General features: G+C 43.3%; 1 protein-coding gene across 2 annotated transcripts in view; it reads right to left on the bottom strand.

Annotated features, from left to right (window-relative positions):
• Positions 1–2976: 2976 nt before the first annotated feature.
• Positions 2977–18061, bottom strand: part of STK38 (serine/threonine kinase 38) — a 38678-nt gene continuing 23593 nt past the window's right edge. For both annotated transcript variants that reach the window (XM_079780078.1, XM_079780077.1), the window contains exons 8-14: positions 16190–16292; positions 15082–15143; positions 8407–8524; positions 7042–7165; positions 6751–6846; positions 5728–5822; positions 2977–5233 (exon numbers count right to left, since the gene is read on the bottom strand). In XM_079780078.1, coding sequence (XP_079636204.1) covers positions 5103–5233; positions 5728–5822; positions 6751–6846; positions 7042–7165; positions 8407–8524; positions 15082–15143; positions 16190–16292 — 729 coding nt within the window. In that variant the 3' untranslated portion in view covers positions 2977–5102. The remainder of the gene's footprint in view (positions 5234–5727; positions 5823–6750; positions 6847–7041; positions 7166–8406; positions 8525–15081; positions 15144–16189; positions 16293–18061) is intronic.

Raw genomic sequence — 18061 nt, 5'->3', positions numbered from 1 at the left:
AGAGCCCTAATGGTCTCCCTTCTCTAGTTCCTGGTTAACTTGCATTCGAGACCCCTCGAACCCTCAAGTACAACTAAGTAGGACCTCGCAAAGTCAAATGTAAGTTTGAAAGATAGAGGACGCAAACTAGGATGTCCCGGTTTGGGTTTAAGCAAGTGAGGAACCACGGCATCAGTGCAAGGTCCCTTGGAGACATCGTAGGAGAGCCTCTTTCTCATCCTTGGCCCTACTCGGGGCTGGTGTCTACTGAGGCCCCTAGCTCAGTCAGCTGGGAGCCTACTGCTGGTGACGCTGGATTTCAGGGGTGCTAAAGCAAGCCTGTGCCTCCCTAGCAGGCCTGCCTTTATCAGCTCAGAGGTTAAGAACATGCTCTGTAAACATGGCCTGCAGAGTATGTTCTGTGCCAAGCACTGCTGGGCCACAGGGACACCCTGACTAGGACACGGTTCCTCCCATCAAGGGGCTTTTACAATCACATGGAGAAGACATCGGCAGACAGTCCAGGTCACTCAGGAGTCCCATAATGATGGAGTAGCCAGTTTTTACTGTGAGGGTAGAGGTCACAAGAGAATTCTAGAGGTGACCCATGAACCAAATTTTGAAGGATGAATACAAGTTGTTTTGGATCCATGAGTATGAGGGGAGGAGGTATCCTAGGCCAGTGGTCGGCGAACCGCGGTTTGCCGCTCTGTTGACTAATGAGTTTGCCGACCACTGTCATATACTACCCTTTACCTCTTTGCACACAATTGCCTAATCCTCACAGCTTCCAACTACACGGTAACATTTAGTCTACCAGTGGTCGGCAAACTCAGGCAACAGAGCCGCAGTTTGCCGACCACTGTCCTAGGCCAACTCAACTGTAAGCAAAGATGACATAATTGCTTACTGTCATCAGGGAAGTGGGTGTGGTGATGCAGAGAAGAGGCCAGAGTAAAGAAAGACCTCAGACAACCGTGTATTGGGATGGGAGCCCTCAAGGTTTTATGCAGACAGACATGGTCAGACTTAAAATTTAGGAGGATTTCTTTGGCAGCAGGGAGGAGGACAGGCTTGAAAGAAGGACCCGGCAAAGGTCACTGAGATCACTGCAATGTGTTCAGCACGGAGTGAGGAAGGCACTGGTAGGATGGTGGCCAAACTCCGGACCTGGGCATGCTTACTGTTGGGAGGCATGTAAGAAGTTTCTGGCTTGGATAGCTGAGTAGACTGAGCTAGAAAAAAGGCTATGGAGGCCAGAGGAGTCTTGGACAGCCTTGGCCTGAGCCCGGAGAAGGCCATCCAAATGGCATTTCTAGTAGGCACTTGGCTCCGTGAGACCGGCAATCTGGGGAGTGGTCTAGGTAGGCTGGTCACTTCGAGGACCTCACCACAAAAACATGGTAGTTGAAGCCGCAGTATGGGGCAGATGGCCTAAAGATCACGAGTGAAAAGAGTGCAAAAGTCACTGCTCTGAAGAGCACCAGCATTTAAGTGGTGGCAGAGGAACTACAAGACGGAAGTCGGAGAGGTGGGAGCTGTTTTTAAAGTCAACAGTGTAGCGCAGCAGGCTGATCAAGTAAGATAAGGAGTCAAGAAGCCAATGGGTATGGCAGGACCCCCGTGACCACAGGAATAATAATAAAAATACCAGCATGGTTTATACACGGGATAATTAATACTAACATTTCACACAAGGAAGAGGCACCAGACTGGAGTGGGTTGAAGTGGGAGAGGGAAATGACATAACAAAAGTGAGTGCAGTGTTCTTCATAAAGCAGTAATTACTCAACTCCGTGCCTCTACCACAGCACAAGACCATACCTTCCTGCCGCCAACATCCTGGACGGCTCACTCCTCCCTGCCAAATCACTGCTGTTTGCAAACATCTCCGGGAGCTTCCCTAAGCTTCCAGCAACTTCGGGTTGGTTTAAGAGTATTGTTACATCGCCACTAAAATACTAACTTTACAACTGATGCTGCATTGTTATCCACGTGGTGGGAATTCTCCCCACACTGATGTGCAGTTCAGAACCACACAGCACTCACTCCCTTGTCCGAGTGCCTGGTATTGAACTCCGTATATTATGGTGCTTAAATGTTATTTGGGCAAGATGTTTTTCTCTGAAATATGCCCGAACAAGCATGTGAAGGTCAGTTTTAAGTCAGTATTGGCTTTGATAGATAATACCGGGATAATGTATGCTACCTAGCAAAGGAAAAGACCATTCACTGAATCCTTTTGAGTTCTGAAAACACCATTAGGTTACACACAAAGGCTCAGGAGACAGGAGAAGGTGATCTAGGCAATATACTTTTCAAGGAAACAATTCAGAGAAAAAGAATTAGTAATAAGTAGCAGAGGAATCCTATTATGCCATATAGATGAGTTTTAAAATTAGCAATCTACTATTCAGACCTTGAATATTAATCCCAAAGAAATTTGCCTGTATGTTATTTTTGAAAGTAATTCTACAAAGCAATAGGTGCCCGGCTGGCATGGCTCAGTGCTTGAGCGTCGACCTAGGAACCAGGAGGTCACGGGTTGATTCCTGGTCAGGGCACATGCCCAGGTTGCAGGCTCGATCTCCAGTGTGGGGGCATGCAAGAGGCAGCCAATCAATGATTCTCTCTCATCATTGATGTATCTCTCTCTCCCTCTCTCTTCCTCTCTGAAATCAATAAAAATAAAAAAGAAAGTAGGAAACAGAATCATCTGTGAACAGAACCAATACTGAGCCAATCCCAACATGTCTGCGATGAGCCTTGGAAAGAGTACACATTCTAACTGCATTTAGCTTCCCTCTGCCTGCGCGTCTGACCCTGGTTTTGGTCCCTTCCTTCCTGCCTCTTTCTCAGGCTTCCTTCTCTAATCTAGAGAAGGGGTAAGTGGGACCCAACAGGACCCAAATACACACGATCTGGAAACAGAACCCTGCTCTGGTGGACATGGGGGCTGAGAAGTCCTGCCCTGAGAGCCTTTGAGATTCCTGATCAACCCCAGGCTGGGAAAATAAATGGGACTGAGCTGTAAACAGTGGTACAAAGGCTTCACTTTGTCAGAAAGGTCTCCCCTTGGCCTTAATGCAAGGGGAGAGCCCACTGCCCTGTGACGCGGAGTCAGGTAGAGAGAACATGCGTGGGGCCAAGAGAAGACAGTCTCTTTGTATGGACAGCAATTCAGAAGACGCAGCCCCAGCTTCCCTGAGACAGGAAAGCACCCGGTCTACAGACGGCGGTGCAGTTAGCATTCTGCCTCTTTGAATTGGAAGCCTTATCTGAGTTAGAACACATTACACTGCTTTTTCCACACAGTTTATTCAAAAGTTTAAAAAGTGGACATTTACCCAAAAAACAAATTATCCCCCGCCACTCCCCAACACACATCACCACTCCTTACCCATGCTTACCACATACTCTTGCAAAACACATGGGGTCAACACCCCAACTATTTGGTAATACAAAGAAACTACAAAGTTACACACAAGAATCTCATTTACTTCCTTTCCACTAACAGACCATGAATGAAAGATTAGGGGCAGACACATTACCTTCATCCAGAGTTAATACTTCCTTAAAATTCTTTTTTCTTTCTCTAAAACATGAAAACCCAAAGCAATTTCATTTACTACTGTAACTTTGAATTCCATTTTTCTTTTCTGAATGGCTAAGCTAGGACATACTTTCCTTCCAAAGCTGATCTTAACATCAAGACTGGCAGGAAGCGGTCCCCCCGCTGCAGCTGGGCGAGGATGCTCTGACAGTAAAGTTACCACCCAGGTGCAAACGATGCTTTCAGAGTTATTAAAATTTTTAAAAGTAATAATGCATTAATATGGAGCCTCCACAATTTTCTGACACAGCAAACTTCCTGTAAAGGTGGTGGCAGCTGTAAAAGAGAAGGCACTTTGTGCTAAAGTTCCGAGGGTGTCTCTTGAGAGAATGCCACAGCAGGGGCCTGCTCAGCCCAAACTGCAGGCCACCCTGTAGGGTGGAGAGGAACATCCCCCAGGAAGGCATCTGCAAAGGAAATATCTGTAATCATGATTCCAAGGCAAAATGGTACTTAAAGATGGGAGGGAAGAAATACCAAGAGAGAAGACAAAACACAGTTGAGTTGCACCAAGGACTGAGGAGTGAACGTGAAAAGATCTGAGGCTGGCTCTGCACTTCCCACTGGGCTGGTTCTGGAGACCCGTGGGAGCAGCACCTCAGCCAAGAGGGTTCCAGGCTCCTGCCTGTGCCTGGCTTTCCTTGCTGTGTTCCCAGGAATAAGCCAAGTTCCTGTTGGCAGCACTTGTGGGTATTGCTGGTCCACGGCAACATCCGACTCAGGGATGTTCTGAGCTAGCCGAGAAATGAGGTTTTCCACGTGATCCGGACTCTGTGGCAATGCCCAATGGCTTTGGGGGCCTTCGAAGAGCAACAATGGATCAAGCTGGTATCCCCCATCAACACTCCAAAAAGCAGCATGAGTATTTCAGATGGTGGGAGGATACACATCAATGGACTGAGTCTGTATCCTAGTACCATAAATAAAGTGCACCACGAATGGAGGCTATAAAAGCCTCTCGTCTGGGGAGAAACTACCATCACCCCATCACAGGATGGAGGATCATTTTCTTCAGCAGAATGCTGGCTGCTGAGGCTTTCCTTATTGCTTTATTTCCTTAGTACTATGGAACTTTTAGCTGTCAAGGAAAAGGAAATACTTGGTGGGCTTGGCAGAAAGCATATCACAAAATCATGGGGATTGGCGGATATTCAGTAAGTATACGTTACAGTTTCAATAATGTTGGATGATGGCTGTTTTTTCCCCTTCATTCTGATGAACTTAGGAAAACTCAAGTGTTGTGTTTTGTTTTGTTTTTTAAATCTATCAAATTGGCTCGTGACACTTCTGAAGAAGCTGCGTATGGCCGACGTGGTGGAACTGGCTGGCTTTGTTCTACAGCTTCGGATGCACTATGAAGAGAATCCACTCGCTGTCACATTTCAGGCAAGTTTCCGGGACATACGGGTGGGTTCCATAAGCTTCTTGGAAGCTCTTTCCAAGTGTGTGAGAGGAACACCGTGACGGTGCACACAGAACTCTGCCCCACGCAGGCTTCCATCCAAGGACACTATTTGGCTGCTTTCATGTAGGAAGGTATTGCCCCCCGCGCAGTCAGGCCCTCGAAGCGCTTGTAGGTGTAATTGATGAAGACCCAGTCCTTGTTCTTGTAGTCAGTCTCAGGGTGATTGCTTGTTGCCACTGGGAAAGAAATAGATGTGAGAGATGACGCCCTGCCTTACCCCGACAGCCCACTGGGTACTGAAGACATGACGTTCTGAAGAACATACCAGTTTTCTATCTGGGAAAAGCTATTTTTCACTCAGTGTGAATTTTCTACATTTGCTTGCCAATATGTTCCTTAAACCTCATTTTTTCCACATATATTTAAAGCAGTTTATTTTCCCATTTCTGTCATTCCAGGTCACCCAGCCTTTACTGTAATAAACAGCAACAAGAGAGCAGACCCTTGTGACTGACCCATCCGCTGGGCAGGCTAAGCCCGGGAGCATGTATCCATCTTCCACGTGACAAGGTCTCGCTGCTACCCAGCACAGCACCGGAAATACTTACCAAGCACCCGAAGACCTGAAGTTCCTCTCCATGTCCTCTACCCTGATCTGTAAACATCACCCCAAAACTGGGGGGAAATAATGCACTTGTAAGGCAGCAGTAGAGAGAATTGGTGGGATTACCTGTTGGCTTAAGAATATCAGATTCTGGAAACTCATCGAAGTTTGAGGTATCGTCAATGCTTTTGATTTCAATAGATATTGCAGCAGGTCTCTCTCTGCCAAGAACAGACATGCCAAAATTACTATGGTTAGTAATCAAATGGGTCATAACTAATCAGCCTTCCGCAGAGAAGACCCGGATCTGGCGCAGAAGACTATCCCCTGGCAGGCAGCACTCATTTTCTCTGAAAAGCTTCTGACCACGGACCAACCACGCCAACTGACTACAGCCAAACAAAATAAATCACCATGAAAACTATAATAACAATTATTCCTAGCTAGGAAGAACACTAAGGAGAAATTAAAGTCCAAGGCGCCTGGGCCTCAGAGAGTCCCCTCCTGTAGGGCTCTGCCCCCGTCCATCCGAGATGCCCACGAGGAGGCGGCACAAAGGAGGCAACGGTAAAAATCACAAGGATGCAAGTCAGAACTCAGTCATGAAACAGATGACAACTTCTTCACCTTCTGTTCAGCAACCGCCAACGCTGAGCGGCCGGGCCTGGGCCCACGGCAGGCTGCACAGGCTCCCGCTGGGCTGGGAGTGCTCCACAAACCAGGCACTCTCCCTCTCCTTCCACCCCCTCTTGCCACTTCCTGCCCAGTCCTTCCACTCCTTCTTCCTCCTCCCTCTCCCAGAGGCAGTCCCTACCCTCGGGCAGGGTCGGTCACGCTGGTGGTCCCCAACACCGGAGAGGTTGGAGTGCTCCAGGTAAAAGCAAGGACAATACACTTCTGAGATGTTCCCTTCACCATGGAACCCCAAGTTCATCTGGAAGTAACTGCTGGCTTTAACATAGCCCATGACTCAGGGCTAACAGGAAGCTCCAATTCCCAGTCCTGAGCATAAACTTAAATCAGGAAAATACCCTGAATTTCTAAAATAATCTTCTCTTACTTGGTTTGCCAATAATGGTGCTTCCAACTTAGTATTAAGCTAACTACAGAATTTCTAAAATAACCCTTAAAGTTTTTATATGGATATACCTGATATGTTCCCAGTCAACACCTTCAAAAAAAGAATTACTTTTGATTTCCTCAACTCCAGGGGCTCCAATCCTATGTTCCCATTCACAGCAGAATCTGGAAAAGACAGAGGCCTTTCAGCATACCTCACGTAGTTTCTTTTGAAAAAGAAAAGGGATAACCTCCCCTTTTCAAAAGGAGAAATAGGAGGAAGCAGGGTGCAAACCCAGGAAATCATCAAAGATGTAAAAAATGGGTTCACTGATGTCAGAAAGCCTGGGTGGGGCGGGGGAGATGTCCTCTGGCCGATACCTCAAAATCAGATCCTTGGCTTTCTCAGAGATAGGGACTTCTGGAGGGAAAGTCAGGGTTTCTTTCCAGTTCATCACCTTCTTATATGTCTCTTGAGGGGTCTCAGAACAGAAAGGTGGGTAGCCTGTAATAAAAAGGAACCTGGAGCTTTTACATCGCAGAGCGTTGAGTATGAGATTATTCTCCTTAATAGAATTCTATATGCCTTTAATGATCTTGTTATGTCCTTCCCTCCATGACATGGACAGGATTTCCACTCATCCCAGAAAGCACCTAAACAACTTTTTATCTTCCCCGAACTCCTAAACCCAAAGTAAAGTTGTGCTCTTGGAACCACTAGGGAGCCAGTTAATAACCAGATCTAGAAAAAGAAAGAAGCAGAGTTACAGATGTGGGAACCACTGTGCCCAAAGAAGAAAGGAAAGGATGAAACAACGTTATTAAGAAACACCTCACCTGGCTGGGTGGCTCAGTTGGTTGGAGCATCGCCCCAAGCACCAAATGGTTTCAGACTCAATTCCCGGTCAGGGCACACACCTAGGGTGTGGTTTCTGTCCCAGTCAGGGAGTGTACAGGAGGCAACCAATCAATGTTTCTCTCCCTCCCTCTCCTTTCCTCTCTCTCAAATCAATAAACATATCCTCAGGGAGGATTTTTAAAAAAGAAAAAAAGAAACTACTCCATTCTAAGAACATCCAAACAAGCAGAATAAGAAAAAAGCATGGGTTTTGAAAGAGCCCACCATCCCTCTTTGAGAACCACAGGCAGGAAGACAAATACTCACACACATACTCCTCTACCTGCCCTCCACACGTGACCTCCACTCCAGAGGCCTCCATCCAATGCTACACACACACACACTCAGTGCCACACACACATACTGACTCTCCTAGTGCTCTCGGGCATGGGGCCACCCCCCTGATGTGTCCCCTAAAGGAGACATACCATCTGAATAGGAGGGAGAGAGATCAGGGAGTTCCATGCTTTGAAGACCTCGAGAGACGAGAGACGAAGGGGACAGCAAATAGGAAGTGAAGAGTGTGTGAGGCATTACCCAGGTAAAGCTCTCTGCAGACAATGAATGTTAATAAATGCCAGTGACTGAAAGAGCTGCTGGATGGAGAGGATGAAAAAGCAGAAGAAAAACATGATAAATGATCAGCAAAGCAACCACAGGGTATCACTGTGCCAGCAAATACAGTAGGTTGCATTTTTTGGCCAAGAGTTTTCTACTTGGGAAACTACTTTGAAAGATGGGGAGGGGAGAGCACTCAGATCAACCTCAGATTGAAATGGGAGTTTATTATCACTGTAGGACTCCTTCCTGGCCACACACAAAAAGCCAACTGAAAGCATACAACTTACCAATGAGCATCTCATACATGATCACGCCAAGCGACCACCAGTCACAGAGCTTGTTGTACCCGGTCTGCATGAACACCTCGGGAGCAATGTAGTCAGGCGTCCCTACTGTGGAGAAGGCCTGAAACATGTACCACACGTCAGGGAGGCCCGGCAGGCAGGAGGGTGCCAGAGTTCTGTTCTACAGACCAGAGGCCCCAGCACCATCTAGGGCAGGGGTGGGGAACGTCGGCCCACAGGCCATATAAGGCCCATGAAATCATTTGGTCTGGGCCTGCCAAGGCATTAGGGGTGAGTTAATTAAATGTTTGGCCAAATACGGCAGGCTAATTTTTAAGTTGATCATTCTGTATGGCCCGCAAATGATGTTATAAATATCCAATGGCCCTTGGCAGAAACAAGTTCCCCACCCCCGGTCTACAGCTACCCACAAACTAAACACGCAGGAAGGCCTCGCTGCTTAATGGCAAGCCTGATTTGCCAGAGCACTTCCAAAATGAACAATCAAGCTGTCAGTGAGGTGAGGGACCCAAGCCTACTAGTGCCTGTCATGACAACTCGTCATAATTTACTGAGCAGCCAGGTCTGTACTTCTTATAGCTTATGGGACTATTTAGTCCTGACAAAACTTAGCAAAGAGGACTTTAGGACTTTATTAATCCAACTTTGCAGATAAAAAAAAAAAAATCTGACACCCGAAATGGCTTTGCCCAAGGTCTCAGAACGAGTTAAGTGGCAGAGTGCAGTTTGGAAATTCTCTTGCTCCAAACCATCCCTCTTTCCACTATATCCATTCTTTGATCTGAGGAAATCATAAAGGGAAGTTTATTATTAAAAGCTAAAGGTATATCCTATAGGTCAAAGGTTTATAAATGTCTATTTACCAAACTGAACCATTTATATGACTAGCTGCTAGCGGAGTGTTTGTAAATGCAAGGAATCTCGTCTCCTGCCCCAGACTGCAGTCCTGGGGGAGCACAGCAACGCCTCCCAGGGTGCTCAGCACCGGAGCGTGGACCAGCTGGAAGGCTCCACTCGAGGTGCTTCCTATTATATAACTTCCAACATTAAAAGTACAGCTGTGTTGTTTTTAAAAAATATTTATTGTGAAATACTGCAAACATACAGAAACAAAACAACACACATGTAACCATTACCCATATTAAAGAGAGGTTAATCTGCCATATTTGTTTTAGATCATTTGTCTTTTTTTAAAAAAGTGAAACTAAAGAAAGACTAAAGCCAGATCCCCGGTCCCTTCCTCACTGCAGTTAAAGCCACCCTGAAGCCGAAACCGATTTGGCTCAGTGGATAGAGCGTCGGCCTGTGGACTGAAAGGTCCCAGGTTCTATTCCGGTCAAGGGCATGTACCTTGGTTGCGGGCACATCCCCGGTAGGGGGTGTGCAGGAGGCAGCTTGTCGATGTTTCTCTCTCATCGATGTTTCTAGCTCTCTATCCCTCTCCCTTCCTCTCTGTAAGAAATCAATAAAAAATATATATATATTTTTTTTTTTTTTAAAAAGCCACCCTGAAGTTGCTTGCTATGCTGGTGTGAATATTCACGCAAGTGACATACTACTTCCTGTATATTTCAACTTTTAGTAAAGGGTTCATACTGATCTGTATTATTTTACAAGGCTTGCTTGTTTTATTCAATTATACACGAGATTAATTCACATAACTCTTTCACTCATTTTACTACTGTATACTTTTTCATTACACAAATGCTTTTTTTATTCATTCTCCAGTAAATGGACACTTATATTGCTTCCAATGTTTCACTATAACAAAAACACCTGAATGAACATTCTTGTATCACTTCCTGGGCATTTGAGAATGTAAAAGAAATAGTATCACTGTCTTCTACTTAATTAGCCGTCTTCCAATTGTCCTTCCGTGCGGCTATGCCTATTTAACCGCCCCCAGGGGGGAGGAGCTCCTGATGTTCCATATTTCACCCATACTTGGCTCTGTTGAACTTCTTAATTTTTACCAATCTGATGAATATGATACAGAATCACACTGTTTTAATTTGCATTTCCCTTATTTTCAGTAAGGTTGATGCATATTCCTATGTTAATTAGCCATTCAGGTCTTTTTTTCTGTGAATTCCTTGGAGTTCAGATCCTTTGCCCATTAGTTTTTTTTAGTTGCATTTTCTTTTTTCTTATTGATTCAGAGGAATTTTTAAAATAAATCCAGGGCATTAATCCTGATTCAGGACATTAATCCTTTATAGTTTCACATATTGCAAATATCTTCTCCCAGTTGGAGGCTTATCATTTATTGATTTTTTTAAATGAAGCAATATTTGTCACATATCAAAAATGTGTGATTATTAAATTATAAAGCATAATAATGAAAACAAATACGAGTTCAACTGAAGAACCAGAATATTACCAATACCATTAAAACTAAGCGTGTACTCCTCCTACCCCATCCCATCCCATTTCACCCCATCCTCGGGCTATCATCCCAAACCCTATATGCTCAATTTTATGTTTATCATTCCTCTGCTTTTAAAAAGAAATTTAATTTTGCCACGTGTCTCTCTAAATCTTTTTTAGTTTTGTTTCTGAGCTTTGTAAAAACAGCATCATTCTACATGCAGCCTTCTGCTATTTGATTTGTCCTCTGAATGTTTTGTTTCTAAAATTGATCCATGATGTCACATGTAACTGTAGTTCAATTATTTTCACTGCTGTAAAATATTCTATTCCAGAATGTAACCATTTTCCTGTAGATGGACAGGAACCACTGAGTAATTTCCGTGTTTTGGGGTGGTTTTTTTTGCTATTATGAAAATGCAATAAACATTCTTTGGCGTGTCTCCTGGTTGACAGGGACAAGAGTTTCTCCAAGGCACATGACTAGGGGTGGAATTGCTGGGTTGTAGGATATGCACATGAACTGCAAGACAATTCCAAAGTAGTTGGACCACATGACTTATCTTCTCATTTATGTCTTTCAACATACAGAAAGTTGTATGTGTTTTTTATAAGTAGTAAAATAAAACACACTTTTCTTTATGATTTGTACTTCTTTTATGATATTTGAGAAATCCTTCTTTATTCTGAGGTTCTAAAGATATTACAAGTATTTGCTTCTAAAATGGTCAGTTTTACTTTTCATCTACAATTTATTTTGTGTATACTGTAAGACAGAAATCCACTTTTTCCACATACATAATTGCACAGTATTTTCTTTAACTACACATATTAAATAACATAAATGCCAGTTTTATTTTGTTTTAAAGCTTGAAGTCTGAAACACAGATTGGGCCCCAAGAAGAAACCCTTCAATTTAGAGACTAGATTTATTCCAGCAAAGCTGAATATTAAGTAAACCTTATTTTTCAAAGATTTCTATTATGAAACCAGAGATCTATTGCCACAGGAAAAGAATTACTTCAAGATACTAAGGCATTAAAAGACTCCTGAGTTATAAAACACAGCCAACAGCAGGCACAACCCTGTGATGTACGCAGTGTTCCCCTCGGGACTAGAATCCTCAGGAGCTCACCCTCCTTTTAACAAACTAGTCGAGGGAGTGCCCATTTCCCAAACTTTTGTCTGTTTTCCATGCTAAGGTGTTCTCCATACTAAGCTCTTAATACCTCAAATCTATATCCTTTTTCTTTTTGTTCTCTGGATATTTTGTGTTAATTAGAGCTGCACTTTAAAGAGCTTTGTCGGTTGTTAATAGTCATTTTCAAACACGACATGTTCCAAGTTATTTCATTTAGGATTTTGGGGAAAATAAAGCAATTTCATTTCCTACTCAAACACTTCGATAACTTCTGCACTAAAAAAATAAATAAATTGGCAAAGATCGGATGCCTAGATGCACTTCAACTCTTACCTCTGTGGTTAATAACTTAAAGCTGACTCAGACCTATTTCCTAACCAGTTACTAGGCCTAAGGTTACCCAAGACCACATAGCTATTTTACAATTTAAGCAGCCAAGGAGTGATCCTTAACCTCTGCTTTATTCAGTGATTCTCAATGGACTGAAAAGTAACAGACTGTTGAATCCCAGATGGAAGGCAGGGTGGGTGGGTGGGAACCTGTCTGCATATATGCATAACCCTTGGACACAGAGAAGGTGGTGAAGGCCTGGGGCAGGAGCGGGCTACACGGGGTTAATGGGAGTGGGGGAAAGGGGACATATGTAATATTTCAACAATAAAGATTTTTAAAAAGAAAAAGAAAGAACAGTAATAGGGTGGGTGGAGCAGTAAATCTACATTAAGCATTAACTAATATTAACTTCCTGTTTGGTTCTGGCTGAATGGGATCGCCTATGAAAGGTCAAAGGCACAGGGTGAATTGACCTTTTGAAGACTGAGAAGTGGTCTTATTTTCTTCTAGTTATCAAAATTGATAATATGAGGATGACTTTAATATATTTCCATTTCTACCATAGATAAAATAAAAAGGTCTGAACATTAATCACAGCATGAGAACCTTAGTTTACTAAGATTTTAAAAAATTACAAAACATTTTAAACTATTAAAGGACAGTGAATTCCAAATACAGCAACAGTGAGATCCCCTTCCTTATAGACCTATAAGTGGTTCCTAGCAAGCTGACATGACCTTTGTGCATGTCAAAGAGCATAAAGCCTGTCTCAAGGTATAAGAATAATTTAAGGCACTTAAGCTTAATTACCCCAAAAATAAATATTAGTATAGTGGCCAAAGGTTAAATATTAGCTTGCTTTTATTTTAAAAAATTAAAAATCAAAGAAGATTCCTTACCTTTTGTTAGCTTCCAAAACATAGGTAAATGTCAATGTCCCAATAATGCAGAAGCTATTGTTAAGAAATAGTGTCTTCCTTAGATGGTCTCAACCTTCACTGCCCAGAATCACCCAGAGTCCTTTTAAAAATCAGATACCCAGCCGGAACCGGTTTGGCTCAGTGGATGGAGCGTCGGCCTGCGGACTCAGGGGTCCCAGGTTCGATTCCGGTCAAGGGCATGTACCTTGGTTGCGGGCACATCCCCAGTAGGGAGTGTGCAGGAGGCAGCTGATCGATGTTTCTCTCTCATCGATGTTTCTAACTCTCTATCCCTCTCTCTTCCTCTCTGTAAAAAATCAATAAAATATATTTTTTTTAAAAAATCAGATACCCAAACTATCTACCTGAAACCAAGTCAATCAGAATCCCTGAGGGGGTACCCAGACATCAGTATGTTCTGAAGTTCCAGGTGATCCTGATGTGCAGCCAAGTTAAGATCTGCTCTACGGAGAGCCACAACGGAAGCACCTGGCCAGATCTGTTCCAACATTCCCTAGCCCTCTCCAAGCTATGGAAACAGTTTTTAACCACACACAGGATTCAGACATTTAAAGAATATCAGAGTTCCTAAGCAAAAGAGACTACGATGTCACTAACTATCCCTGATTATCAAAGATTAATTTCAGTTACAGTATCTCCAAAAGTGTTTGGGTTAAGTTATTGCCTTTCTCAGGGCCCGGGTTTAACATAAAAATCATAATACTCAGAAAGCATAGTCTAAGCCCACATATGGGCCTCAAGTAAGTTAAAAAAAAAAAAAAGAAAGAAAGAAAAAGCAAGCCTTCCTTTGATTCTTTCTTAAACAATTCTACAGGCTTCCATTTTCACATGACAGGATAGCTACTAACTAGTGACCTACTAAGTAAGGCATTAAAAACACTATAGAGAACTCTAATTCAGTATTTCACCAAGAAATGTGGCTGAAAACCAGCATTCAACACACCTGCCAAGCGACTACTGTATCTGTATACGTCACAAGCAGAATGGCACCATGTCTAGGTAATACCCGCATGATCCTCACTCCGAGTTAGTCACAGCTTCCCACTGCTGCTGCTCTTGCTTTCTAATGGTCAGCTTTTAGTTCAGCTCTACCATCGCCAACCTCATTTGCTGCAGTTCTAGCAAAGCCTAAGTATGCAGTGATACACACTTCTATTAGTTCCCAATAACCAGACAGTAGGACATGTACATTGCACTTCAAGTATAAACCAATGAATCAGAATAAAAGCTTGCTAGATAGCAACATTTCACTGGTGAATCTGTATTATTTAAATAACTTCCTACATACTATCAAGATAAACCCAATGTTATTTTTTAAGCTTGTGGCATATCATTTTATGTGTATTCGCTCAAATATCTATAAAGTAATAAGCATTTCCCTTAAATTTCTCTCCAATTTTTAACACCTGGTTCTTTTTTCAACCACAAAATAGAAAAGGGTGGGGCAGGTAAATTGAGGAGTAATGACTTGCTGAAGTGAATCAAAATTTTAGAAGTTTGTGAACCACTATTGTCTTAAAGCTCTGGGTAGATATATGGGCTTAGTTTCATTTTGAGAGACCTGGAGCTTAAATATGACGGCTTTACCATCATAAAAATAGGGAAATGGTGGGATAGGAAAGAAAGGGGTCGTCACCAATGTAAAAGGTCAGAATGAGGTCATCTACTGAAAATGACACAACCAAAACAACCTAGTATCATCTGTTTCCAAATGACAACTTTGGTGCTACCGACATAACAACAGTACACTGTGAGGTCATCTTAAAAGCATGGGAGAGATGTGCTGCAAACATTTATCACATGCAAATTTATGTGCATATTTTAACATATTCATACTTGGCTTGTAGCATTTAAGAAGCTACAGAGATTACTTACTAGCTGACGTCTATTTCTTTTCCAGGTTTCTGCTTTCCTTTTGGAATTCATGTTCTGGAAAGCTAAAAGTAGAGAAAACAAGTTCTATTCGAAGTTCAGACAGAAATGTTTACTACTTTTTTACGCTCTGGTTCAAACCACACGAGCCCTAAAGTCTGCCAACACATCAGTAACTTTGGATGACACATTTCCCAGCAAGCATTTGTTCAAAGAATCACACAATGAGATCAAACAGCACTTCCATATGGATCATGTGGCTACAGAGAACACAGGCAAGCCTTGGTCAGAACTACAGGGAATTTCATCAGAATTACCGGAAATTCAGTCTCATCAGAAGCAAAGGTCCCAAAATGGACCTAAAACATTTACAATTTCTCAAAATTACCATCAAATTTCCCCAAGAACAGTAATTGTTAATCAGAGACTCCAAGGTTTATAATACATTATTTGATATAAGCTCTCTAAGATGAACTGTAATTTTACTATATAATTTCAGTGGTTTGATTGATAGTGAAAGTAACACTCATAAGGATAAATAAATTTCTTTCCGCCACGACAGAAAGAAGCATGTAGGATAAATCTAATCTGGCATTGTTCCCAGGACTTCTTCCTCTACTGCCCCAAATCCCTCCCCAGGAACCTTCTCAGTAGAGCTCCACGGCAAGCTCTTTACACATCCATCCGTCTTAACACACTTGGGGGCACTTCTCTGGCCTCACTACACAAGTGCAAATCATTTAACTCTCTAAAGACTCAAAGGGCCCTAGCTGGTTTGGCTCAGTGGATACAGCATCGGCTTGTGTCCTGAAGGGTCCCGGGTTTGATTCCAGTCAAGGGCATGTACCTCGGTTGCAGGCTCTTCACAGGTCCAGGCCCTGGTCAGGATATGTACAGAAGGCAACCAATCGATGTGTTTCTCTCTGTCTTTCCCTCTCTCTTCCACTCTCTCTAAAAAGGCAATGGAAAAATATCCTCGGGTGAGGATACAAATAAAAAAAAGACTCAAAGGGAGACTCCTAATCTGTCCGGCATATTCTGGTGACCAGGGGACCAGCTCTACTAGGCCCAGTTAAGGAATAAAAAGGCTAACATCACTGTTAACACTTACTGAAATCACTGGGAAGGCTGTGGTTCAGATTCCTATAAAATTCTGTCCTGTGTGCTTTTTTCAGGCCTGTGCAAAGGCCAAAATCAGAAAGTTTCACATGGCCCTATGGGAAAGAAGAGACCAGGTAAAGAATGAGCATTCATGGATGTGGAACACAGCAGTATCTTCGTAAGATCACCCCAAGTTCTATCACACTAATAAAAGTATTTTCAATTTTGCATATTGCCTTTATTTTTGTCTAAATATGAACTTTTAAATATAGCTGAACCCTCCATAGCATCTAATTTTACCTCTTATATATATAGTCTTAGAAATTACCATTTTTAATGTTTACAGATAATACTCAAATGACTTAGTACATCACTGCTTATCTAACATCCTCCTCATACTGTTGCTCACTTCACCCCCAATTCTTCCCTCTCACTGCAATGTGGACTACAAGCACCCGGTGCTGTCTCATTTATAACTCTGGGGCAACACTCTCAGGCTCAGAGTTGTTAAATGGATTGCTTGTGACATGGCAGAACCCAAACCAGAAATCAACACGCTCTTTCTCTGCAGACCAGGATCAGCTCACCTCTGCAACCCCTGATCCATCTGGAAAGGGGGACAATGACATCTGCCTGGCAGGAACGATGAGAATTAATGCATACAAGGCTCCTAACTTGGTGCCTGGCACATAACTAGCCCTAAGAAAGAGGTAGGTGTTCTTGAGAGTGGTTAAATTTTAAGCAGAGGAGGTAAAACCAAAACTGGGGGAGGGAATCCTGATGCTCAGGGATCTGCGCTTCTCAAGGTCACACACTTAGAAGTGGCGTGGCCGTTTGAGCCCCGATGACTTCAACGTGTGTGGTCATTGATACCACCTTCCTTCAGGCCCTAACATGAAATTTCCTAAGGGACAAGGCTACAGCAGCCCTGCTCAGAGGGTGAGGTTCTATTTTGTTTTGTTTTTAAAGAAACCCCATTAGCGCCCGGCTGGCATGGCTCAGGAGTTGGATGTCCACCTTGAATCAGGTCACTATTCAATGCCATCAGGACACTTGCCTGGGTTGCTGGCTCGATCTCAAATGTGGGGTGTGCAGGAGGCAACCAGTCAATGATTCTCTCTTCATTGATGTTTCTGTCTTTCTCTCCCTCTCCCTTCCTGTCTGAAATCACTGGCGGAGGGGTGGGGAGGGTTGGGGGGGGAGGGGTAGAAATAAACCCCATTAGGTTTGGCTGTGTGGTGTGCGTGAGTGTGTGTGTGTGCGTGTGTGTGTGTGTGTGTGTGTGTGTGTGTGTGTGTGTGTGTTAAACTGCCAAACAAAGATAGCTTTGAGCCTATTAACCTGATATCTTTGTTTTCAGATCTGCACATAACTTGTTCTACAAGTCAAGGAACAGAGTTTAATTTGTAGTTCTCATAATTACATGTTTTACCTGGACACCTCTAAGAAAGGAGTGTGTCTTAAAGAACAGTGCCTGGAGCAAATGTTATGCAAGCCTACATTTTCAGGGAATTCTGTAGCTATTCTGAGTATAGAGCAGAAACTCAAAACTGCTACATTTTCACTTCAACTAACTATATGGCTGAACACACAAATGAGCTTGCCTGTGACAACGTTTATTCTCCAAGTCTGGGCTAGCATATCACAGAGAGCAAATGTGCCTAGCAGGGTCCCCCATTCCTCCTCAGCTAGACTGAGTCCCTAAGATTTAGCCTTCAGTTTGCTGAACCTGAACACAGCCTACAGGGGACAACTCTGCCAGCACTAAGGCATCGGGGTACAGGACCAGTGCCTGTGAACCCAAGACCAACAAAGTAGGGCCAGTGCCTTATCAAAAATATATCTGGTCTTAATGACACACAAAAATAGTCTCATATACATT

Source organism: Cnephaeus nilssonii, assembly GCF_951640355.1.
Source record: "Cnephaeus nilssonii genome assembly, chromosome: 9".
Classification (NCBI taxonomy): Eukaryota; Metazoa; Chordata; class Mammalia; order Chiroptera; family Vespertilionidae; genus Cnephaeus; species Cnephaeus nilssonii.
The sequence above is the reverse complement of the archived record's forward strand: the minus strand, read 5'-3'. Positions and strand labels throughout refer to the sequence as shown.